General features: G+C 39.5%; 3 protein-coding genes across 3 annotated transcripts; 1 reads left to right on the plus strand and 2 right to left on the minus strand.

Moving 5' to 3' along the window:
- LOC126378191 (pro-resilin-like) lies at positions 1 to 23,623 on the plus strand. The gene is made up of 6 exons (XM_050026405.1): positions 1 to 29; positions 10,962 to 11,094; positions 12,027 to 12,187; positions 21,955 to 22,090; positions 22,719 to 22,814; positions 23,484 to 23,623. The coding sequence occupies exons 1-6, from the start codon at positions 15 to 17 to the stop codon at positions 23,588 to 23,590; spliced, it is 648 nt and encodes a 215-aa protein (XP_049882362.1). The 5' UTR covers positions 1 to 14; the 3' UTR covers positions 23,591 to 23,623.
- On the minus strand, positions 12,874 to 14,805 carry LOC126378170 (uncharacterized). The gene has a single exon (XM_050026368.1). The coding sequence runs from the start codon at positions 13,784 to 13,786 to the stop codon at positions 12,902 to 12,904; it is 885 nt and encodes a 294-aa protein (XP_049882325.1). The 5' UTR covers positions 13,787 to 14,805; the 3' UTR covers positions 12,874 to 12,901.
- LOC126378175 (ommochrome-binding protein-like) lies at positions 14,954 to 20,319 on the minus strand. The gene is made up of 3 exons (XM_050026374.1): positions 20,221 to 20,319; positions 16,834 to 17,105; positions 14,954 to 15,664 (listed from the first exon to the last, which is right to left on the minus strand). The coding sequence occupies exons 2-3, from the start codon at positions 17,096 to 17,098 to the stop codon at positions 15,096 to 15,098; spliced, it is 834 nt and encodes a 277-aa protein (XP_049882331.1). The 5' UTR covers positions 17,099 to 17,105; positions 20,221 to 20,319; the 3' UTR covers positions 14,954 to 15,095.
- Positions 23,624 to 25,067: the final 1,444 nt, after the last annotated feature.

Here is a 25,067-nt window from a genome sequence, read left to right on the forward strand (position 1 = left end):
TTCAATTATACGACATGGCACATTTAAAGGTAAGAACATTTCTTTTAACACTTTAAAGGACAGAACGTCTAATGACGTTCCGATTTCAAGGTGTCATACTACCTATTATGAACTATCAATGACCCATGGTCTCTGTCCGTAAAATGGTTAATAATAGTCACTGTTGTCCTGTGGTTCACCGGCTTGCTTCTCAATCGAGGAGCGTCGATTCGAACCCCGGTACTGGACTTGCACCAATGAGTTTTAATTTATCTAAAGTGCAGTTTTCACTAACACAGTTAGCTCGACCATTATAGACGCCGATACGGCTCACCACCTATCACGTTGGTCTAACAGAAAGCTCGGTGAGGTGTGGGTACTTAGTTCATCTTGCGATGAATGTACCTCTGATACCCCAGTTGGGATATAATCGTAAGCTTATGATATTTATTTTCTTTGACACTCGTGTCGATTTTCATTGACGTCGGTTAAATCATCATCATCACCAGCCCATTAACGTCCCCACTGCTGGGGCACGGGCCTTCCCTATGGATGTATAGGGAGATCGGACCTTAAACCACCACGCGGGCCCAGTGCGGATTGGTGGTTATTAACGACTGCTAATGCAGCCGGGACCAACGGCTTAACGTGCCTTCCGAAGCACGGAGGAGCTCGAGATGAAAACTTTTTTTTTTGTGTTCACCCATCCTATGACCGGCCTTCGCCACCGAGCTCCTCAAATCAAATCTATATCTAAATCTAGGTCAAATCTACAATGCCTAAATCTTGTCATAGAATGGGTAATAATACTGATTATGGTTTCTAAAGAAGAATAACTGAGGCACTTTATATTATTATCTACATAGCTTATCGATTTGAACCTCTCGGTGAGCGAGTTCGAGTATCAAAAGTCCAAAAAGTAAGATGATTCCGTGCTTCGAAGGGCGTGTAAGCCGATTGTCTCAGTTACTACTTATGTAAGTACGTAGTCGTTACTTGAGTCAGGTCAGGGGCCTTTGGTGGCTCAATAATAACGCTGACACCAGGGTTGATGTGGTTGGTCATCCACCTCACAACCCACACGATAGAAGATGTAAGTATGTTGTTATATAACCCAGTACATTATAACTTTCCCTACTCTAAGACAGACCAGTGAAGGCATGCGACGTCTATCATCAAATTATGGTTTATGGGACGATATACCGACTACCCGTTTTATTAGTTTCACTAGCTTAGCATGATTATATTATAAAAATACACTCACTGCATTAAATAGACATTTAGAGCAGATCCCGGTGGGGACATATCAACTTTGTGATCCGTAGTTTGGTTAGGAGATTACAGGCTGATCACCTAATTGACTGATTTTTTAAAAAAGAATATCTTCCTTTGCCGAGGTTTTTCTTGCAGCTTTTTTGCCCGGCTATACAGGTTATGAGAAGTTGCAGTAGTTTTAGGCGGATGAGACGTTCGTTATGTAAAAAAACACCCGATCAAAAAAAGTACCCAATTATTATGACAAAAGGTTAAAAATGCTAAACCCTATAAAAAGCAAAAAATAACTCATCCCACATATACTTGTAAGCAAACTGAGTGTGTAACATTCCTATCACACTTAACAAACGACCTGATGACCTTGAAGACCTGAACCGATTTCCACCAAACATAGCTAAGAACACTCTCGACTGATATACCTTTCACACAAAAAAACCGCATTAAAATCGGATCATCCGTTTGGGAGCTACGATGCCACAGACAGACACATAAACCTGTCGTTTTTGCGTCGGGGGTTAAAAATGACGATTCAAAGTGTAACTATGTTATTCAGTAACAAAGATATTAATGAATACTTGAATTTGAATTCATCATCATTTTTAAGATCCACGCTCTTGTCAAAGCTCTTGTAAAGTCAAGCCCAGACGAACGTGTTAACCATTACACCACCAGTTCCTCCTGTCGATGCGAAATTCCTTCGATCTATGTATCGTATAAGGCCGGTTTCCAGGTCAGGCTTTTTTTTCGATTTTTAATTTTCTCTTTTTATTTTTTAAAATATCTAAAAGACAAATTTATCCGACTGTATATGATAAAGTAAAGCTATGACATGATTACCGTAATGACAGACCGATACTGGAGTAACTTGGAGTAATGATCCTATTCGCTACAGATAATAAACGAATGAAATACAAATTGCCCCTCGCAATACAGATTATTATAATACCTATATATTTATTGTTAGGAAATAATACAAGTTAGTCTTATTCTGTTATGTAGGTTGTGAGGTGAACTACCAACCTCATCAACCCTGGTTACTATTCGGTTATCAAGGTTATTACTGAGCCGCCAAAGGCCCCTTACATGGCTCATATAACGACTAGTTACTTACATCAGTAAGTACTAACCGGGACCAACGGCTTAACGTGCCTTGCGAAGCACGGATCATCTTGTAATGTCCTAGCCAAACTAGGGATCACAAAGTGATTTTTGTGATATGTCCCCACCGGGATTCGAACCCGGGACCTCCGGATCGTGAGCCCAACGCTCAACTATCCACGGATGTCGTTATGGCCGTGTACATACATAAACTTATGACTGTATCGCCAGAGATACATCCATCGCAAGATGAACTAAGTACCCACACCTCATCAAACTTTCTGTTAGACTAATGTGATAGGTCGCCGTCTATAATAGAGATAAGATGAACTAATAACTCATTGGTGCTAATCCAATACCGGGGTCAGAACCTGCGCTCAACGTTAGAAAACCAAGCTGGTGAACCACACGACCGCAGTGACTTTTGTGACTTGAGAAATCGGATAAATCAGCCTGTCAAAAACAATAGAATGTTTAAGGCCGTTTTCCTTTGCCTTGCTTTGAGAATATCAAATAGTTTTGACTGTTGATACCAAAAAGATTTAAGTATTTATAGGAACATATTACTTAAACATCCGGCAGCCGTGGTGGCCTAGTTGGTAGAACGCTTGCCTCTCACTTTGAGGTCACAGGTTCGAATCCAGCACAGACCTAAACCAATGATTGTCGAATTTGTTTTCGAATTCATGTTTGGATCATAAATGATTATCACGTGCTCAGCAGTGAAGGAAAACATGGTGAGGAAACCCACATTCCCGAGAAATGCATTTTGGGAGATATGTGACGTAACCTGTATTGGGCTGTTTACCTTTCGCGGGTTGGAAGGTCAGACAGGTAGTCGCTTCTGTAAAAAACCGGACCTGTCAAATCTTCAGGTTAGGTAAGCGGACCCTGTGAATAATAGGGATAATCACACCCAGGCTGTTGAATTTAAACATACTGACCCTCACGCCTAACGCATATACCGAGCCACTAAACAATACATAATGCTCCACATAAAATATAATAAAACTATTTCAAGTTACAACATAAATAGTTATAGTCAATTTTATATTAACAAATACATAATAGCATTCATGACACAGTCACGCATTCAGTTAACTATGGTTTATCCGGTCAAAGTCACAGTTAAATTGGCAGTTAAACCAAACATCGTTAAAAATTGTGAGTACTCGTAACTAACGGTTAAAAATTCGGGCAATAAAGTATATTAACTTATAGTTATGGTGTATGTCTGCAAACCGTTTGACGTGTGCTGTCAACGTAATTCTGTCGGGTTATTGGCCGATGTATTTATTTTTACATCTTACAAGATTACTGCCTATAAATTAACGTGTGATACATAAAAATGTCTGTCGATTACCCGTCCCTTTCCTGTCAGTGAATGCAATGATTCTTTCTTACTTCCCCGGACCTGGAAGCCCGGAAATCGAACCCGGGACCTCCGGATCGTGAGCCCAACGCTTAAACTACTGAACCACGGAGGCCGTTCGAAAGCTAGTGGGCCGATAGCGGTAAGCACTGAATGAGGCAAATCGTCGACCACGCCGGCGGGGTCGTATCAGGATCCTGAAGTCTTTCAATTGTCTAATCAATATTGCTTTTTTTTTGACGTGACTTATTGTAGATTTCCCGCAGATGGCATTAACTAATTGGCCAGACAAATGGGGAGCGAGAATTAATCGACTCTAGTGGGTCGATAGCGAGAAGTGCTGGTTGAGGGAAATCGTCGACCACGCCGGCGGGGTCGGTATCGGGGTCCTGAAGTGTTAGTTGTCGCGAGTTGATTGGCTGCCTCTATGGCTAGAGTAATCGGGTCGTCGGGATCGTATATTAGGTACGTTCTTCGGACGCCGATACTTTTCAGTACCGTCCCTAAGCGGGATGTATTCGGAAGCCGCAACTACCAGGGGATTTGGGTGGTGCGAAGCAGAATCGAAAAAACGCTTTGAAGCTAAATCAATATTGCAAACCCATAGCGTATTTGCGTCACACTTAACTCTTTCTTAATTTCTCATTGGCTTAGTTCCGTAAAAAAAATATAAAGTTGTATTGAACGTTAGTAATGATCGACGTATGAATGAAATTATTCTTGTACTTATGACGAAAGCTACGGAACCAATAAGAAATATAAAACCCAATCTAAAAACCATGGAAAAAGTAATTGTTTGATTGGAATTGAACGAGTTATGTCGTCATATTAATTCTTTATGCGATTCGCACACTCGTTAACTGCACTATATGGTTCACTAACCTACATAACATTGCAGGTATTGAAAAATCATATTCGGTTGTGATTTTTGTTAGCAAAACCTCGTAATAGACACGTTAGTTTCAATTTCTGATATCAGGCAGCTAAATTACTCAATTTTATAACAATATTTTATATTTATTTTTGTAAAGAACGTCTAGGGCCCTGTGCCGAGGATTTTTTTGCAGCTTCTTTTCCCCGGCTATACAGGTTGTGAGAAGCTGCAGTAGTTTTAGGCGGATGAGACGTTCGTTATGTAGAAATTGACGATTCAAAGTGTAACTATGTTACCTACTGAATAAAGATATTTTTGAATTTGAATTTTGAATTTGAATTTCAATACAGGGTTTTCTTCTTCTTCTGCCAGTGCCTGACCATTACTGGACGTTACGACCTCGTTAACGACTTCCGTGGTCCAGTGGTGGAGCGTTGGGCTCACGATCCGGAGGCCCCGGGTTCGAATCCCAGTGGGGACATCATCATCACTTTAAGAGCCACGCTCTTGTCGGTGTAGCATTCTCCATGCTACTTTTTTAGGGAAAATAGGGCAGTGGTTTCCCTCTTGCCTTCCGCCGATGGGGACATATCACAAAAAATCACTTTGTGATCCCTAGTTTGGTTAGGACATTGCTGGCTGATCACCAGAATGGCCGAAAGTTACATGATCCGTGCTTCGGAAGGCACGTTAAGCCGTTGGTACCGGTTACTACTTACTGATGTAAGTAAGTAGTCGTTACGTGAGCATTGTCAGGGGCCTTTGGCGGCTCTATAGTAACCCTGACACCAGGGTTGATGAAGTTAGTACTACACCTCACAACCCACACGATAGAAGAAGAAGACTGGACGTTGGCGTCAATATTAGTTAATTATTATTATTATTTTATTTTAATAATTTATTGTACAGGATAACAGAGAGAGAGACAAAAGGCACAACTTATTTCTACTTAACAGAAATTTGTTTGTATTATTTTTTATATTTTTTTATAAATCTATCTGTTCAACCAACTCTTTACACTGAATCAGAATCAGAATCATTTATTCAACGTAATTATCATGGATAAACTTGTTGAAGGTCAATGTAACATTTTTGAATTTACGTCATTTCGCAAGGTGTTATGGCTGAGGAGAAGAAATGACAAGAAACTGCAACAGCAACACATCTTTTAAATCAATGAGGGTACATTACAAGTTATACTAGAGGAATACATTCAATACCAGACATTTTTATCATTTAGGTAATCATTTATCTTATAATAAGCTTTTTTACATAAAGCAAACTTCACGTGAGCTTTAAATTTATTTTCTGACAAATTTAAAATATTATCTGGTTTATTGTAAAAACGTATACCTACATAACCCCAAAAAAGATGAATTTAATTTACTTAATCTAGAATTTTGAACAACAATTTTATTTTTATTCCTTGTATTGTAAGTATGTACAAGCACTTAAGTACGTATATATTCAGATCGTCTGTCAGTTCGTGCATATTACACATAGCTCGGGTATGTTAAACAATAGCGAAGTCACAGGGCTCACACGGCGGTCAAACGCACGGCGGAGCCTTTGTTTGGTTTTAGCCGGGGTTACATGGAATAGTAATTTTCCAAACTAAAGATAGTGGCCCCGATTCCTGCAGACAACGCCTAATTTTATTTTAAGTTATATCCGTCATTTTCTTATGCGTCCAAAAGGAAAGGGACGGATGATTGTCAACAAGTTAATTTAAAACGAATGAATAACCCGGGCGAATAAAATAGGCATCTCGCTGGTATGTAATCCGTTTGACGTGCTGTCTACTTAACTCTGTCGGGTTATTGGCCGATGTAAAATTTTTAGACGGTTGTTTTAGATTTCTACTTAAAATTGACGTGTATTCCATAATTTTATGCCTGTCGATTACCCGTCCCTTTCTTTTTCAACGGTTTTTCAACGGTTGGCGGCAGTTTTCCAGCCGCCACAATAGTTTAGACTTGAATCGTATGGCGTCAGACGTCACACACACATATGCGCGTGTATGATAATGTCAATGTGTAGTATCTGTGTAAAACAGGGGTGTTTGTATGAAGTGTCCGGGGTGTGGTAATGTGGAGGCTGCTACCCGTACACGGAAGTGGCGGTGGATTGGTCATGACCTTAGAAGACCTGTGGAACACCAGCTGTCCCGACAACCTCTGACCTGGTGTGCGCGTGGAAAACGCAAAAGGGGCGGCCTAAAGAGTCCTGGCGACGCTCAATACGACAGGACGCTAATGTTATAACCAAAATAGTGATCACGAAGTGATTTTCATGATTTGTTCCCACTGAGATTTGAACCTGGGACTTGCAGATCGTGAGCACAACGCTCAACCACTGGACCACGGACGTGAAGAATTATTTATCTTCATGTAAACCAACGTCAACAAGCTATGCACTCAGTTATACTAAGATGCATTAATATGCAACAACCTGTGTGTATGTATATTTGTATGTCTGTATTTATGTATGTAAGTGTGAAGTTGCCTCATCTAGGGCATAACGTGAAGGGCCTAATGAATGGTTCAGTCTAGATTCTAAACTACATCACACCCCGGACAATCCATACAAAAATCTCATTTTACCGTACGCTGCCTAACGTGTAAGTGTGAGCGAGACAGATTGTCTGCGCTCTCCCTCTTAGCGGCTTACGGCTATTTAAGACTAAAACACACACTGGACACTTCATACAAAAAACGTTTCACACGTCTGTGTACGATAACGTCAATGTGTAATGTAACAACCTCCGTGGTCCAGTGGTTGAGCGCTGGGCTCACGATCCGGAGGTCCCGGGTTCGATTCCCGGTGGGGACATATTACAAAAAATACTTTGAGGTTCCTAGTTTGGTTAGGATATTACTGGCTGATCGCCAGATTGTCTGTGCTTCGGAGTTAAGCCGTTGGTCCCGGTTACTACTTACTGATGCAAGTAAGTAGTCGTTATATGAGCCATGTCAGGAGCCTTGGGTGGCTCAATAGTAATCCTGACACCAGGGTTGATGAGGTTGGTAATCCACCTCACATCCCACACGATAGAAGAAGAAGAAGAATGTGTAGTGTAGGTAGTCTGTGTGTGTGTGTGTGTGTGTGTGACGTTTAACGCCATACGATTCAAGATTAAAGTAAGACCGAGGGGGGTTGAGGTAAACCTAGCTCAGCCGCTGGTGGGGAGCGGAGAGTTGCCGTTCTATACGTAGTACTATTCCTTATTCTATGACTGTAATTACGACTCTATCTTTAATCTGATAGATCTTTGTTTAACAATAAAGTATCTTCATTTGCTCTCTCTGCCAACCCCATTAGAGATTACAGGCTTGAATCTAATGTGTAATTACAGTTGACTCGACCATTGTAAATGGCGATACAGCTCTCAACCAATTACGTTAGAAAAAAGCCCGATGAGGTGTGGGTACTTAGTTCATCTTGCTATGGACGTACCTCTGACTACCCCAATTGGGATATAGTTGTCAGCTTATGTTATGTGCATTTTACGTCAATTAGGGAATGCGTCAATGAGGAGCTCGGTGGCGCAGCGGTAAACGCGCTCGGTCAGCGTTTGTTGAAGTTAAGCAACTTTCGCAAAGGCCGGTCATAGGATGGGTGACCACAAAAAAAAAGTTTTCATCTCGAGCTCCTCCGTGCTTCGGAAGGCACGTTAAGCCGTTGGTCCCGGCTGCATTAGCAGTCGTTAATAACCATCAATCCGCACTGGGCCCGCGTGATGGTTTAAGGCCCGATCTCCCTATCCATCCATAGGGAAGGCCCGTGCCCCAGCAGTGGGGACGTTAATGGGCTGATGATGATGAGGGAATGCAATCCCGCTAGATCTGTCGGGGATCAATCCCGAAGCATAATATGACGAGATCCCATTCGAGATTGACGGGATTGGGCGAATCTCCTTGAGTTATACTTTTTGTTTTGATTATGCTGATTTCCAAAGAAAACGTAATTATTTAGTTAGTAATATTAAAGAATAAAGGTTTACAATACAATACAAATACAATTTATTGCACCAAAATAAAAAGAAATAATTACAAAAAGAATCTTAACTAAGTACATGGCAAATGGCGGCTCAATCCCTTAAAGCGATTACTTCCAGAAAAACAGGTGAGGAAAAATGAAAAAAAAATGAAAGATTGCGGGTATAAACTATAAAAAGTACAACTTACCAATAAATACATGCAAATAAATATATAACATACATACAAAAAACATACATACGAAGGTATTTGTTTTCTTTAAAAAAAATATTTTGTTTTAATTAACTTCACTATCATAAACATGCGTTTTTCATCGTTTTCAGACATCCTAAACTTTACACATTTTTTATGAAAATTTCGGGATCTCGCGGGCTTGATATTTTCCAATCCCGCGGGATCTCGAATTTGCAATCTCGCGTTGGGATTACATTCCCTAACGCGAATACTAAAATACCTATTAAATATAAAATCGGCAATTTATTTATAACATGTAATTAAAATACATAACATTATATTGAAATACTTAATAAATAAAATACAATACATTTGAATAAAATAGCTACTGAACAAATACAATAAATCTATTGTTTAATTTTCCACAATGGTGGTCATTTAATTTTAAATTGTTTAAAATATTTGGCAATGCGTTTAGAAAGTTGTTTTACATAACAATAATTTTCTGTTTCGGATGTGATGTAATGAATAGAATAGAATTTGTGTTCAACAGGATATTATTATTAAGTAATAAAGTTATTGTTACGTGTATGTACGTATCTGAAATATCACGTCATATCCCTTTCGGAACATAAAACAGGGGGGTTAAAAAGGCCACATTGAAGCAATTCATCTAAAAAAGCAATATTGTAATTTGACATTTGCGCATATAAAATTAAGTGCGCAATGCAAACAAATGTCAAATAACAATTTTGCTTTCTTTTCAAATGGTTTTTTTTAAGACGATCCGTAGGATAGGATAACTGCTTTAAGTCGTCGTATTTTTTAATTATTCGGGTACATAATCATACAAAAATACACCCATAAAAAGGAGGAGCACCCATAATGAGGAGCTCGGTCGCGCAGCGGTAAACGCGCTCGGTCTGCTATTGTTGAAGTTAAGCAACTTTCGCAAAGGCCGGTCATAGGATAGGTGACCACAAAAAAAAAGTTTTCATCTCGAGCTCCTCCGTGCTTCGGAAGGTACGTTAACCCGTTGGTCCCGGTTGCATCCGTTGGGTCCGCGTGGTGGTTTAAGGCCTGATCTCCTTTTTCATCCATAGGGAAGGCCCGTGCCCCAGCAGTGGGGACGTTAATGGGCTGGTGATGATGACACCCATAAAAAATAAGCTTGACATTTGGTTCAGATATAGAATTACGTTCACTTTATTTTGATCAGAATAATAATACATACATACATACATAAACTCACGCCTATTTCCCACCGGGGTAAGCAGAGACTATAGAATTCCATTTGCTTCGATCCTGACACACTTCTCTTGCTTCCTCACCGGCCAAGTAGTTAATGCCATCTGCGGCAAATCTACAATAAGTCACGTCAAAAAAAAAACTTGCTTCCTCCACATTCATCAATCGCTTCATACACGCACGCCGGTTCAGAGTAGATCGTATTGAACCTTTTCTAAGGACATCTCCAATTTGGTCATCGTAAGTCCTTCTCGGTCAGAATAATAATGGTTGGAAGATGTGTTATGCCTGGGTGTAATAATCACCATCATCTCCCTAGCATTATCCCGTTTTCACAGGGGCTTACCTAACCTGACGATTTGACAGGTCCGGTCAGGTCGGGGTCCCGGGTGTAATAATAAGGGTCATAATATTTACTGTATAAATATAAATCCAAAGCTCTGTAGGGTCCTTTCCGGCGCTTAAGAAAATGACAGGTATAACTTAAACTAAAATTAGATGGTTTGTACTGAAATCAGCACCATTGTCTACAGGTCGCAAGGCGACAATGTTTAAAAACTTACAATACAATTATTTACATTCTTAATCTAGATATAAAATCATTAATGTTACCAACTGAATATATGTAAATTCGAAATTTGAACATGTTTTAATACTTACTTATTTATTTATTTATTCACTAAGATCACAAACACATTATCATTACAGGTAAAATCCCAAGTCGATAATGCTTGAAACATGTCATGCCATCCATATAAAACAATGTCAAATCCTTAAATTATTGTAAACTAATCTTACGAATTAAATCAAATTAGATATAATGAAATTAGATGTTACCGTGATAAAAGGATAATCGATTAAATCTGTAACCGTTTATACCGGTTAACTTTTTAAATGGGTTTTCCGAACACTGATTCAAATTTTGTTCTTTTTCTGATTCCAGGTCTTATCCCTCGCTCTCCTGGCCACTCTAGCAGCGTGTGAACCTCCTGTCCAGGGTGGATACAACTACAGAAGACCCAACTACCAGAGTGGGTACACGGCCCCAAATAATCAGTACTTACCTCCGAGTTCTGGTAAGACCCTGTTTGTTTGTAATCTTTATTAATAAAATATGTACAGTCATGAGCAATATAATGTACCCACTTTAGGATTCTGTCGCACCAACATATTTAACATTTAGTGAGACTTACAGTGCAGTTTGTCAAAAAACATCATGTGACACGGTACCAAAGTGTATGCATATTGATGCTCGTAGACGTACACACCATCAGAATTTATTTTAAGTTATACCTGTCATGTTTTTATCCGTCCAAATGGAAAGGGACGGGCAATCGCCAGGCATACAATTTATGGAACACGTCAATTTTATGCAGACATTGAAATTTTAATAACCCTCTCAAAGTTATACATTGGCCAATAACCCGAAACCCGAAAGAATTAAGTTGACAGCACACGTCAAACGTTAAACTGTAGTCTCGCCATCTTGACATACTCGTACGACCTCGGTGGTCCAGTGGTTTGAGCGTTGGGGTCACAATCCGCAAGTCCCGGGTTCAAATCCCGGTGGGAACATATCACAAAAATAACTTTGTGATCCCTAGTTTGGTTAGGACATTACAGGCTGATCACCTGATTGTCCGACAGTAAGATGACCCGTGCTTCGGAAGCCACGTTAAGCTGTTGGTCCCGGTTACTACTAACTGATGTAAGTATGTAGTCGTTACATGAGCCATGTCAGGGGACTTTGGCGGCTCAGTAATAACCCTGACACCAGGGTTGATGAGGTTGGTAATCCACCTCATAACCCACACGAAGAAAAATAGTCTAACTATCGTCATTCTCTTGTTGTAAGTTTGTGCAATAAAGATATATTATTACATAGCTGGGTCCACAGAATATCAGCGTCATGGTTAACGCCTTGACTTGTGCTGAGTGACTACTCCCAACTGCGGCTTACGGTATATGGCGCTCTACCATACTCCAAAAACATTTTTTTTAATTACAGGCTATAACGCACCAAGTAACAGCTATCTCCCACCGAACTCGTTCGGTCACACCGGACCCACGCACTCAGGTTTTGGACAAGCCCAGTCCAATTACGACAACTCAGGGTCTGGACATTACGACCACGGGCAAGACCATGGGCACGGTCACGAGAATGAGGTGGTAAGTGTAACTTTATTTTGTACATTTTTAACCGATGTCAAAAAAGAAGGAAGTTATCAACTCGACCAGTATGTATGAAATGTTTATTTTACAAGTCACTGTGGTTTTATGGTTACTTGCTTCTCAAACGGACAGCGCCGGGTCGAATCCCGGTACCAGACATCCACCAATGAGGCTCGACCATTATAAACGGCGATACGGCTCACTACCTATTACGTTGGTCTAACAGAAAGCTCGGTGAGGTGTGGGTACTTAGTTCTCTTGCGATGGATGCGACAACAAACACTTCAGGACCCCGATAACGACCCCGCCGGGGTGTGGTCGAAGATTTCAGGGCTTATCGCTGACACTAGGGTAGATGAAGTCACACGACAGAAGACCTATCGACCAACTAGAGTCGATTAATTCTTTCAAATATTATTTTCTCAGACGACGCCCAGTGGCAAAATTCGTCCCCAACTTGGCCTGTTGTTTTAAAATTTGTACCAGGTGAGAGCTCACAACGCTCCTAATTTGTCCGGCCAAGTAGTTAATGCCATATACGATAAATTTACAATTTAAAAATGGCCATTTGATACTAATAATACGGTTGTGTCTGTATTATTGACGAATATTCATGCCCTTGAGATATCTGGTAATAACTAATTTGATAAAGAAACCTAAGTTAAGACAAATAAAACACAATATAAATAAGTAAACAAGTTATTTACTTCCCTAAACATCTGTCTCACTGCGTCGTTTCCCGTAAATATTATAAATAAGATAAGAACTTACTGGCCTTAACCTAAATATATCATTATCTGTCGAATAATATATATCTCCATAGTCTCCATATATTATACTTCGAGGGAAGAAATCCATATCTGCAAGCTTCTCCGCCGTTCCGTTCTTACAATCTATATTATAAATACCATCCTCTTTAACCCCGAGAGTTCTTTCTTCATCAATAAGGAAGTGATATACCAAATTCAAGTCCTTATTTTTCACAATTTCATGGTCTTTTGTGATGCAATAGAGACCACACATAGCGACATAATGTATATTACTCTGATTGTCAACTTCAAATTCTATTACAGTTTTCATGTTATCCACTTTAGCAACAGTTCTAAAATTGTCATAGACTTTATACAGCATGTGTGTATTTGCATCTATTAAGTACATTTCATTGTATTTTATAACTAGTTTTAAAATGTTAATGTTGTAAAGACCAATGTTCCTTGCGACGTTATCTATAGGATCGTACTTATAAAGACCATTTTCGGATCCAAAGTACACGTCACCATTTTCGTTATCAACTGCTGTCGCTTTGTTTTTCTCAATCCCTTTGATTTTCATTGCTTGTTTTGTTATAACATTTACGTAAGCCCTTCCAGAATTCTGTATCTCATCGTCCATGTACATGAAATAGAGGTTTCTAGTTGCAGAGTCGTATGCTAACTCTTTTGGATCATCGAATTTGTTTGTCAACAGTTCTTTCTTGTATATCCTTGCTCCAATTCGTTGTAATGGTCGATCGGTGAAAATTAATTGTAATTTTGACTCGACACTCAGTAAAAACACCAGTAGTACGAAATTACAAATTTTATATACACTACACATTTTTCTTTTTTATTTAATACGTCTTATGTATGTAACTTGTTTTATCACACTGAACTTCTATGTTTTCATCCGTTATCACATTAACAACTATATTATTGCGTTTCAGAAGTTCAACTTTATTAATATTGTCACAAATATGTATGGAAATAAAGATCATAGTTTGTTTGTCGTCTATTTTTCGAATGCATATCGTTGGATTAACTTTGGAGGTCAGTCGTAGGTTGGGTAATTACACTTGTGATTTTACCGAGGCATCACAATGAAAACTGTTTCCAATAATGATTACATGCATAACATGACATAGCATCACGCCCATCTCCCTTTACGGGTAGGTAGATGTGTATACTTTAGAGAATGAATGACAGTACACTTACGAAAAATATTTTATGTTGCGGGTGTAAAGTCAGAAGAGAAAAGCCTAGGCGATTATAGCGGAATGTTTAAACCAACGATCACACATTATTTTGAGGTTGTTGGTTTGTTGTTGGTTGTTCTCTTTGCAGGGTGTTAGTGACATCGTGACGAAAACTTTGAGGCATAATTCATATCATGATTCTGAGTTGTTATCAAGTGGAATTTTCGCAAAAGTATGGAACGGACAATAATTTAAAGGAATACATGAATTTTGCGACGGAAAATTCCACTTGATATTAACTCAGAATCATAGTCTGAATCAGCCTCCTCATTATTCGTTACGATGTCACTAATATCCAGGACAGTTAAGAAGGTCACATCAAAGCACTTCCAAAAAAGCAATATTGCAATTTGACATTTGTTGAGATTACACACTTACTTTTATATGAAGATGAATTAGGAAAGAAAATAAAGATATCATGCTTTAGCTTCAGGGCAAGTTGTAAATATCGATTTAGGGATCGTGTACATGATGGACTAATATTACGGGCAAATTAGTTGGGCACTTTTCACCATAGGTACGGTTCATGATATCATACTTGGTGACTCTGCAATGGAGATAACAGGTGATATAGGAAAAAAAGAAAGAAAAAAGTATGCATCTAAGACTAATAATGTAACATAAGCATACGACTGCACCCCAATTGCGGTAGTCATAGGTACATCCACTGCAAGATGTACTAAGTACCCACACCTCACCGAGCTTTTTGTTAGACCAACGTGAAAGGACTTATGCTCAAATAGAAGTAACACTGTCATTCTGTATCAGTTATAATCTTAAAATAAAATATTATTACTTATCTTCACAGAGATTTACTTGTAGTCGCCTCAACATCAATCAAATTAAACAAAATTAATACATTATGTTGCGTAACTTTAAGAAATTTTGACTTCTTTAACAATTTTTATCCTCATTAGGTTTTAATCGAATCAACTGTGTGGCGTCAGAGTAAATAATATTATTATCCTTGTCAAACGCAACACCAAACGCATCATCCAAATCAGCTATTTTGATCAGGTACATCATTGTTTTATCAACTGAATATATTCCATCACTTTTACAAACATACACATTTCCATTTACATCTAAAGTTATGCCTCTTATGCCTGTAGAGTCTTCATAAAACTCAGCATCTTTCGAACCTTTCTTCTGACTGTACAGCCCTGTACCATTCGTGAAGAATATAAGGTCTTCTTTGTCTATTAAGAAATTATCAACTTTTGTGTCTTCTAGATCTTTAAATCTTTCGAAAGTATCATTATTTGATACGTAGAGAAATTGCGATGGGAAGGATGAATAGTAAATATCATCTTTGACGAAGAGAGTCCAGATGTTTTCGTCTTTTGCGCCATAGAATTCTGCTTTGTCAGTGTTATAATTGTATTTGTAAATGCCATCACTGCCTCCGATATAAACGTCGTTAGTTTTCGGGTCGACTGTTTGAGCGAAACCATTGTTGACACCTAAAAGTATTATAAAATGGTTAAAATTATTTGCGGGACTGGTAAAATAGGCATACAACTAAATATATTAAGGACATAAGTCTTGCATTTTTGAGGTATATAATATTTATGTTACATGCGTATACGCGTGTGATCATCTTATTTAATGAGATGAACAGAATCACAATATATCAGAAAACTTGCAGCTTTTTTTTTGACGTGACTTATTGTAGATTTGCCGCAGATGGCAATACTTTGGCCGGACAAATGGGGAGCGCTGAGGGCTCTCACCCGGTACAAAATTTAAGACAACAGGCCTGAGGGTGCCCAATTGGGCGCGAACCTCGGCTCAGAGCTCGTCTAAAAGGAAGAATATTTGAAAGAATTAATCGACCCTAGTGGGTCGATAGCGATAAGCGCTGAATGAGCGAAAAACTTGTAGCAGAAAAACAGATATCTATGAACCGTATAGTGACAGATCATCCATATAATCTTCCGTCGGGTTGTGGTGGACACAATCCCTTAGTGTTTTACGAGATCATAGAATGAAGAATCTTCTTCTTCTGCCGTGTGAGTTATCACATCAATGACAAACTCATCAACCCTGGTATCAGTACTATCAATAATACTAAGTACGAGCTAAGATTTGAGTCTGCGACCTCACAGTGAACTAAATACCCGCACCTCACCGAGCTTTCTGTTATACCAACGTCTTCTTCTATCGTGTGGGTTATGAGGTGAATTACCAACCTCATCAACCCTGGTGTCAGGGTTAGTATTGAGCCGCCAAAGGCCCCTGATATGACTCATATAACGACTACGTACTTACATCAGTAAGTAGTAACCGGGACCAACGGCTTAACGTGCCTTCCGATGCACGGATCGTCTTACTTTCGGACCAGGTGATCAGCCTGTAATGTCCTAACTAAACTAGGGACCACAAAGTAATTTTTGTGATACGTCCCCACCGGGACTCGAACCTCCGGATCGTGAGCCCAACGCTCAACCACTGGACCACGGAGGCCGTTGATACCAACGTGATAGGTGGTGAGCCGTATCGCCGTCTATAATGGTCGAGCCAACTGTGTTAGTCGAAATTGCACTTAAGATAAATTAATGACGCATTGGTGCAAGTCTGGTACCGCGTTCCTCATTTGAAAAACCAGTCAACCTATTATTATTAGTATTACCTTTTATATCTTGAAATTCCTTAGTCTCAAGATTCAGTCTAGCCGTTTTGAATTCGTCATCAGAAGCTGTGATACTATAGCTGAAGTAGACAACATTATTACTATAGTCTACAGCTAGTAAGTACGGCCTATCCAGTTCAGCTTTCAGTACTTCTTTGTCATGGTACTTATTGTCCACATTAACACCATCACACGTTTCTTCATCTTCTTTGATGACTCCTGCTTGTACGATTATTAGACTTGACAGGACTATAAGAAGCTTCATTTTCAAGCTGAAATTGTAAAACGGATTATAAATGGTGATGATTCCGGTACATACATACATACATAAACAGCCTATATACGTCCCACTGCTGGGCACAGGCCTCCCCTCAATCAACCGGAGGGGGTATGGAGCATACTCCACCAATCTGCTCCACTGCGGGTTGGTGGAGGTGTTTTTACGGCTAATAGCCGGGACCAACGGCTTAACGTGCCCTCCGAAGCACGGAATCATCTTACTTTTTCGGACAATCAGGTGATTCAAGCCTGAAAAGTACCTTACCAAACAAAGGACAGTCTCACAAAGTGATTTCGACAATGTCCCCATCGGGAATCGAACCCGGACCTCCAGATCGTGAGCCTAACGCTCTAACCACTAGACCACGGAGGAATCCAGTGCACACCATCTAATTTTATTTTAAGTTATACCTGTCATTTTCTTTTCCGCCCAAAAGGAAAGGGACGGGTAATCGACAGTCATAAAATGTATGGAACACACGTCAATTTTAGGCAGAAAAAAAACATTTCCAAAATTTTATATTGGCCAATAACCCGACGAGAATTAAGTTGACAGCAGCGTCAAATGGATTTCATATTAGCGAGATGTCTATGTTATTCGCCAGGGTTATTCATTCACTCATTACATTAACAGTTGTCAATCATCCGTTCCTTACCTTTTCGGTGAATAAAAAAATTACAGGTATAACTTGGACCCTGCAGTCAACTATTCAACATAAACACGGCTATATCCCAATTGAGGAAGTCAGAAGTACATTCATCGCAAGATGTGCTAAGTCTCCACACCTCAAATAGCTTTCTGTTAGACCAACTTCACAGCTGGTGAGCCGTATCGCCGTCTATAATGGTCGAGCCAACTGTGTTAGTTTATGAATAAATAAAATTTTTAACAAAAAAAAAACCGACTTCAAACGCAAAACTAAAAAGCAATAAATAAATTCACTTCGCACAAAGTAATTAGTACGTATTTTCAATTAGTTAATTATTTTATAATTCTGAAGCCGGTGCCAAGGAAATGCTACAACGAAGTACCGATTCTTATATTTTTCTTAGATTGTTTTGTAATTTTTTGTTTGACATTGTTTTGTAATTGCTTTGATATAGGTATTAAACAATATTGTGTGTACATAGTAATTTGATATTGTAGTAGGGTTGTTGTAGCATTTACTTCGCACCGACTTCAGAATTATAAAATAATTAACTAATTGAAAATACGTACTAATTACTTTGTGCGAAGTGAATTTATTTATTGCTTTTTAGTTTTGCGTTTGAAGTCGGTTTTTTTTTTGTTAAAAATTTTATTTTATTTTACGATTTTAAGTGATGGTTAGACCGAGCAAGGATGCAGACAGACAGATTTTCTGATTTATATTGATATATAATAATATATGATTAGTAGTGATCACAATTATTATTGATGAACATGTTTACACACACACACTCACACACGCGCTAACGCACACGAGCACAAGCGCACGTACACACGCACACACACAGACACACGCACACACACACACACGCACACACACACACACACACACACACACACACACACACACACACACACACACACATACACACACACACGCGCGCACACACACGCACACACACACACATGTGGTTGTCAGTGGAAGCTGCTATCATACACACTCACGCATACATATAGATACAGTAGATTTCGCGTATTTTATTCGAAACTGTCCCTCTTCGTATGGCGGCCATCTTGTTTTTCCGCCATTTTGTTTTTTTTCACCGGCGACAGAATTTGACCAAGATTTAAATGGGTGTCGTGGAAACAAACAAAATCCAGGTGCAATAGGTTTGCCAGGCCGTAGGATGTCTCCCTGATTGGGAGCAGTTTTCAAAGATGACGTTCCGATCACACCCCTATACATCATTTTTACCCCCAAGACATTTTCTGGAAAAACAAAATTTTGTATGGCGGCCATCTTGGTTTTTCGCCATTTTGTTTTTTTTTTCACCGGCCATTAAATTCGACCAAGATTTAAATAGGTTTTGTGAAAGAAAAATTGGTTCAGGTGTGATAGTTTCGCCAGGCCGTAGGGTGTCACCCTGATGCGGAGCAGTTTTCGAAAATCGGGAAGTATTTCCATACTTAACATGACGATCCGATCACAACCCCGATATATATTTTATATCCCGAGACATTTTCTGAAAAAACAAAATTGTGTATGGCGGCCATCTTGTTTTTCCGCCATTTTGTTTTTTTTTTACGCGCTATGGAATTTGACCAAGATTTAAATAAGTGCTCTGAAAGAAATATTGGTTCACGTGCGATAGTTTTGCCAGGCCGTAGAGTATCTCTCTGATGCGGAGCAGTTTTTGGTGACCAGAAAGTATTTCCGTACTCTACATGACGTTTTGAGTAAGCGCCCCATACATTATTTTTACCCAAACGGGCTTCTTCCAAAATCGACAAAATTTTGTATGGCGGCCATCTTTTTTTTACCGCCATTTTGTTTTTTTGCACCGGCGATTGGATTTGATCAAGATTTAAATACGTTTCGTGAAAGAAAAATTGCTCCAGGTTGTATAGTTTTGCCAGGCCATAGGGTATCTCCCTGATGCTGACCAGTTTTCGAAGGTCGGGAAGTTTTCCCGAAGCCTAAAGATCGATCCGATCAATATGACTTTACAAACGCACTAGTCGCTCCTACGATTTTTGAAAATTCCCCTCGATTTCTCTGGTCTTCCATCATCAGATCCTGACTTCCTTGACATGGGACCCCCTTGGGTATATCTCCTTTCAAACAAAAAAAGAATTATCAAAATCGGTTCATATACGACGAAGATATGCCCGAACAAACATTAAAAAAAAAAAAAAAAAAAAAAAAAATATACGGTCGAATTGAGAACCTCCTCCTTTTTTGAAGTCGGTAAAAATTGAATATTCAACCCGCCTTGGAGCAGCGTGGTGGAGTATGCTCCATACCCCCTCCGGTTGATTGAGGGGAGGCCTGTGCCCAACAGTGGGACGTATATAGGCTGTTTATGTAAGTATTACTTTTTAGAAAATTTCTAAAATAAATATTTTAAAAAATATTGGGACTATTAAAATAGTTTAAATAACATATTGTATGTACTTACCGTATCTATCTGAAGCTTTTCGATAACTAAACAACGGCATACGAGAGATACTTACTATGTCATTGAGAACAAAGAAATACATGGAGTAGACATACATGCTTCTGAAATGGCCGCGGTGCGGTAATTAAGCAGTTACAGAACAAAATTATGAAACAAAAACAAAAATAAAATTAAATAAAACTAAAAAAAAATATTATAAATTATGTAAATTAACTCTTAAACTAAACCTTAATTAAAAAGCCCGCCTCAAATCGTACCTGGTGCAATTGTACCCATAATGCTGGCTGCGTTTCCGCGTTGAACAGCCAGCGATATGCGTTGCACCAGGTACGATTCTGAGCGGGGATCCGCTCCACTATTTCTGAGGCGCCGCCCCAACTCGCGCACAAAGGCCCTGGCTTCAGCGCACTATACGCCACTCACTTCCACTGCGAAGGGAATAAAAATATATGGCCCGCAAGAGCCTTATACTTAGCCCGTAAGCAGTCGTTACATGAGCCATGTGTGGTCCAGTTGAGACAGAACCACATAGGTCGTGTCCGGGCTATACTTCTGGAAACTTGCAGCTCTTCTACCCCGTACGGAGTGAATTGTATTTGTTTTAAATCAAATGAACAATTGCTGTGTTCAATTAATATTCTTTTAATAAAACTTACCCACGTTTAAATATAGTTTAAAGAACTACTCTATAGTTTCTTCTGTCCAATTTTATACAAAGTTATAGGTTATCTTAGAAGTATGTATAATTAAAACAATTATAAAACTGATTAAATATTTTCCTTGTAAAGTACATACTTTACACTCACGCTTGTTGCCCCTAAAGTGGTAGGCAGAACGACTAACAGCTATAGGCTATATGTACGGTCACGAGCATTTATATGTATACACTTTGGTACCATGTCACATTAACTTTTTTGCCAAATTGAACTGTAAGTCTCACTAAATGTCAAATATGTTAGTGCGGCAGAGTCCTAAAGTGGGTACATTATATTGCTCATGACTGGATAGGAACCAGTGTCGTTTATGCCGTTTTCGATCCCCATTTCCCCGACCATCATATATATATATGTATGTATTTTTCTTTGTAATAATTTAGTTACAAAGATATTCGTTTAGTTTTTCTTTTTATTTCCGACTAGCTTGTATTTTATTACACCCATATCGCATAATCTTATTTTAGTTTATTATTTATTTTGTTGTATGGGTCTATTACCACAATAAATACATTTTATTATTATTACATTGAATTGCATTGAACAGCCTCCATGGTCTAGTGGTTAGAGCGTTAGGCTCACGATCTGGAGGTCCGGGTTCGATTCCCGATGGGGACATTATCGAAAACACTTTGTGAGACTGTCCTTTGTTTGGTAAGGACTTTTCAGGCTTGAATCACCTGATTGTCCGAATAAGTAAGATGATTCCGTGCTTCGGAGGGCACGTTACGCCGTTGGTCCCGGCTATTAGCCGTAAAAAAACACCTCCACCAACCCGAATTGGAGCAGCGTGGTGGAGTATGCTCCATACCCCTCCGGTTGATTGAGGGGAGGCCTGTGCCCAGCAGTGGGACGTATATAGGCTGTTTATGTATGTTATGTTAGAGAATATAATATTTTGCGAACGTAATGTTTTGCGAATGTAATATTTTGAGAATATAATATTATGAGAACGAAGGGTTATGAATTGCATTTGCTATTTAGCATTACATTACATTACATTGCATTGTACTGTCCCCAGCCCAAGTCGTATGAGTTTGGATATTCAGTAAAGGATGCTCAGTCGGGCAACGACTATGATCGTCGAGAGAGCTCTGATGGGAACGTCGTGAGGGGAGAGTACAGGGTTCAGCTTCCCGATGGGCGTACGCAGATTGGTGAGTTTAAAAATTTTTTTTTTTTTTGTACGCCCTTTCGAACCCCGGTACCGTACTTGCACCAATGAGTTATTCATTTATCTTAAGTGCAATTTTCACTAACACAGATGGCTCGACCATTTATAGACGGCGATACGGCTCACCACCAGTACGAAAAAACTTGGACTTTCAATGAAAAAAAATATACAGGTGTTAGAACTTCCTGTCGGAAAATTCATGAAAAATTTAGCGTTTTTTTAAATAATTTTCAGTTCCATACCTTTGCGACGGAAAATTCTACTTGATATCAACTCAGAATTATATTATGGTCTGAATCATCCCTCAAATTTTTCGTTACGATGTCACTCCTGTATATATTTTTTCATTGAAAGTTCAAGTTTTTTCGTACTGGTGGTGTGCCGTATCGCCGTCTATAAATGGTCGAGCCATCTGCGAATCATTCCTCACAGTATTCGTTACGGTGTCACTAACACCCATAACTACTTGTATGGCTACTAATATGTACTTTTAAGGGGTGTAAGTGACATCGTAACGAATACTGAGGAGGATGATTCAGCTCATTATTCTGAGGTAATATCAAGTGGAATTTTCCAACAGCCTGTATGTGTTTTTTTTTTATCATTTCCAGTGACGTACCACGCTGATTGGCAGACAGGATTCCATGCTGACGTGAGGTACGAGGGAGAAGCCCACTACCCAGAACCGACACACAGCAACCAACAAGGTAAACGTATTATCTATTTGCTTATACCACAGAGAATTCATTCAAAACACCTCGTTTTACACAGACTACACTACACATTGACGTTATCGTACACGCGCGTGTGTGTAACCTCTGACGCCCATAAGATTGAAGACTAAAGTAAGACCGAGAGGGGGTGAGGTAAACCTAGTTCAGCCGCTGCGCTGGTGGGGAGCGGAGAGTTGCCGTTCTATACATACATACATAAACTCACGCCCGTAATCCCTAATGGGGTGGGCAGAGCCACAAGTAATCAAAGACAACTTGCAGCCACTGTTGATATAAAGTCCTAAGATGGATATGATGAACCTTATGGTGATAAGGGATCAGCCTATCGCCCATAACATTAGTCCATCATGTTAGAGGACACAATCCCTCTGTCGGTTTTTACGACATGCCCGGGAAGACATGCAGCTGAACGTTTTCTATGTTTTTTATTTGCTCCCAGAACAGCATAGAAGCAAGTTACCGTTCTATATGCAGTATTATTCCTTATTCTATGACTAAAGTACAGATTATTAAGATTACGTAAATACTTACTACTGTTATTATATACTAAAGTAATACAAAGGAAAACATATGATTTATCGTCAAAAAAAATGGGAATAAAATGGAAAAATGGTCATTGTATTTCTTTATTTATTCTTTCAGGGTACAACTATAATACCCCATCAGACTTCAGCGGATCACTCACTGGCTTCCAGAGCAGGAATACGTACAAAAAGTCCACCGCTTATGGCCCTCCTGGATACCATTGATAGAAGATCTCCCTTCTTAGGCGTTTCCACTGACGCGGCGCTGTGCGGAGATGAGCGGAGATGTGCAGGAATCGACCAATCACCGTGAGGGTGAGAGTGACAGAGCGTCTTCGTTTTTCGCTCTCTCGAACGCTGTGATTGGTCAAATCCGTCTCCGCTCTTCTCCGCCCATCTCCGCTTCAGTAGAAACCCGGCCTTAGGCTGCTTTTCCACCAGAACTGTGCGAGTAAAATGTGTCGTACTAGGATGTGTAGCTGTGCTGTGGAAATGTTTAGGAGTTTCCACCAGAGCTGTGCGAGGTAAATGTCTCGTACGATGAAGTGTAGCGGAGCTGTCAAAATGCGCAAATTTGAAGCTGTGAAATCGTCGCAAACCTCGCAACATATTCCTCGCAACAAATTCCTCGCAACACATCCTTCGCACACATTTCTCGCTTGTTTTGTACGTAGAATGACCTCGCTTCGCTAAACCCTTTTCCACCAAAGCTGAGCTGAGCGAGGTTAGGAAAATTAAGTGATTCTATTGGTGGATTTTTTCCTCGCACATCGCTTAGCTACCTCGCACAGCTCTGGTGGCAAAGCAGCCTTAGGCGGTTATCACAAACGCGGTCAACCGCGCGGTGAGTCGGTGTTCGTGTGTTAAGAATCGATAGGACAGGTTTACATACAAGATGCATACAAGTCAATACACCACACCCAAGACACTTCATACAAAACATCGCGTTTTCCACAGACACTACCTACACATTGACGTTATCGTACAACCGTAAGTACGTAATTAAATATTATGTACAGTCATGAGCAATATAATGTACCCACTTTAGGACTCTGTCGCGCTAACATATTTGAGATTTAGTGAGACTTACAGTTCAATTTGTCAAAAAAGTTAATGTGACATGGTACCAAAGTGTATACATATTAATGCTCCTGACCGTACCTACCCGAGTAATGAGATATTGGTGCTAATTCCTGCAGACGCCATTTAATATTATTTTAAGTTATACCTGTCATTTTCTCATCCGTTGAAAAAGAAAGGGACGGGTAATCGACAGGCATAAAATTTATACAATAAGTACACGTAAATTTTAAGCTGAAATCTAAAACAAGCGTCAAAACTTTTACATGGGCAATAATCCGACAGAATTAAGTAGACAGCGCGTCAAACGGATTGCATACCAGGGAGATGCGTATTTTATTCGCACGGGTTATTCATTCCTTTTAAAATTAACTTGTTGTCAATCATCCGTCCCTTTCCTTTTCGGCGGATAAGAAAATGACGGGTATAACTTAAAATAAAATTAGGTGTCTGCAGGAATCGGGGCCATTAGGTACCTAATAATTATCATGTGAAATCTCGACAATGCTATACCTATTCTTATTATTTATTCTATTATTAGCCTGGAAACTCCCTCCCCGACATGCAAGTATCCGAGTTTCAACAGACGCTTTTTGAGAACCCTTACCGGACGCCGCCAATG

Source organism: Pectinophora gossypiella, chromosome 25, assembly GCF_024362695.1.
Source record: "Pectinophora gossypiella chromosome 25, ilPecGoss1.1, whole genome shotgun sequence".
Classification (NCBI taxonomy): Eukaryota; Metazoa; Arthropoda; class Insecta; order Lepidoptera; family Gelechiidae; genus Pectinophora; species Pectinophora gossypiella.

What these genes read in the sequence shown, in the direction of transcription:
- LOC126378175 (XM_050026374.1), bottom strand. Translation starts at nt 17,098, where the DNA reads ATGAAGCTTCTTATAGTCCTGTCAAGTCTAATAATCGTACAAGCAGGA. An exon ending in GGAATTTCAAGATATAAAAG is followed by an intron (nt 15,665 to 16,833) that starts GTAATACTAATA and finishes TAATACTTTTAG; the next exon opens with GTGTCAACAATGGTTTCGCT.
- LOC126378191 (XM_050026405.1), top strand. An exon ending in GTACTTACCTCCGAGTTCTG is followed by an intron (nt 11,095 to 12,026) that starts GTAAGACCCTGT and finishes TTTTAATTACAG; the next exon opens with GCTATAACGCACCAAGTAAC. An exon ending in GACACACAGCAACCAACAAG is followed by an intron (nt 22,815 to 23,483) that starts GTAAACGTATTA and finishes TTATTCTTTCAG; the next exon opens with GGTACAACTATAATACCCCA.
- LOC126378170 (XM_050026368.1), bottom strand. Translation starts at nt 13,786, where the DNA reads ATGTGTAGTGTATATAAAATTTGTAATTTCGTACTACTGGTGTTTTTA.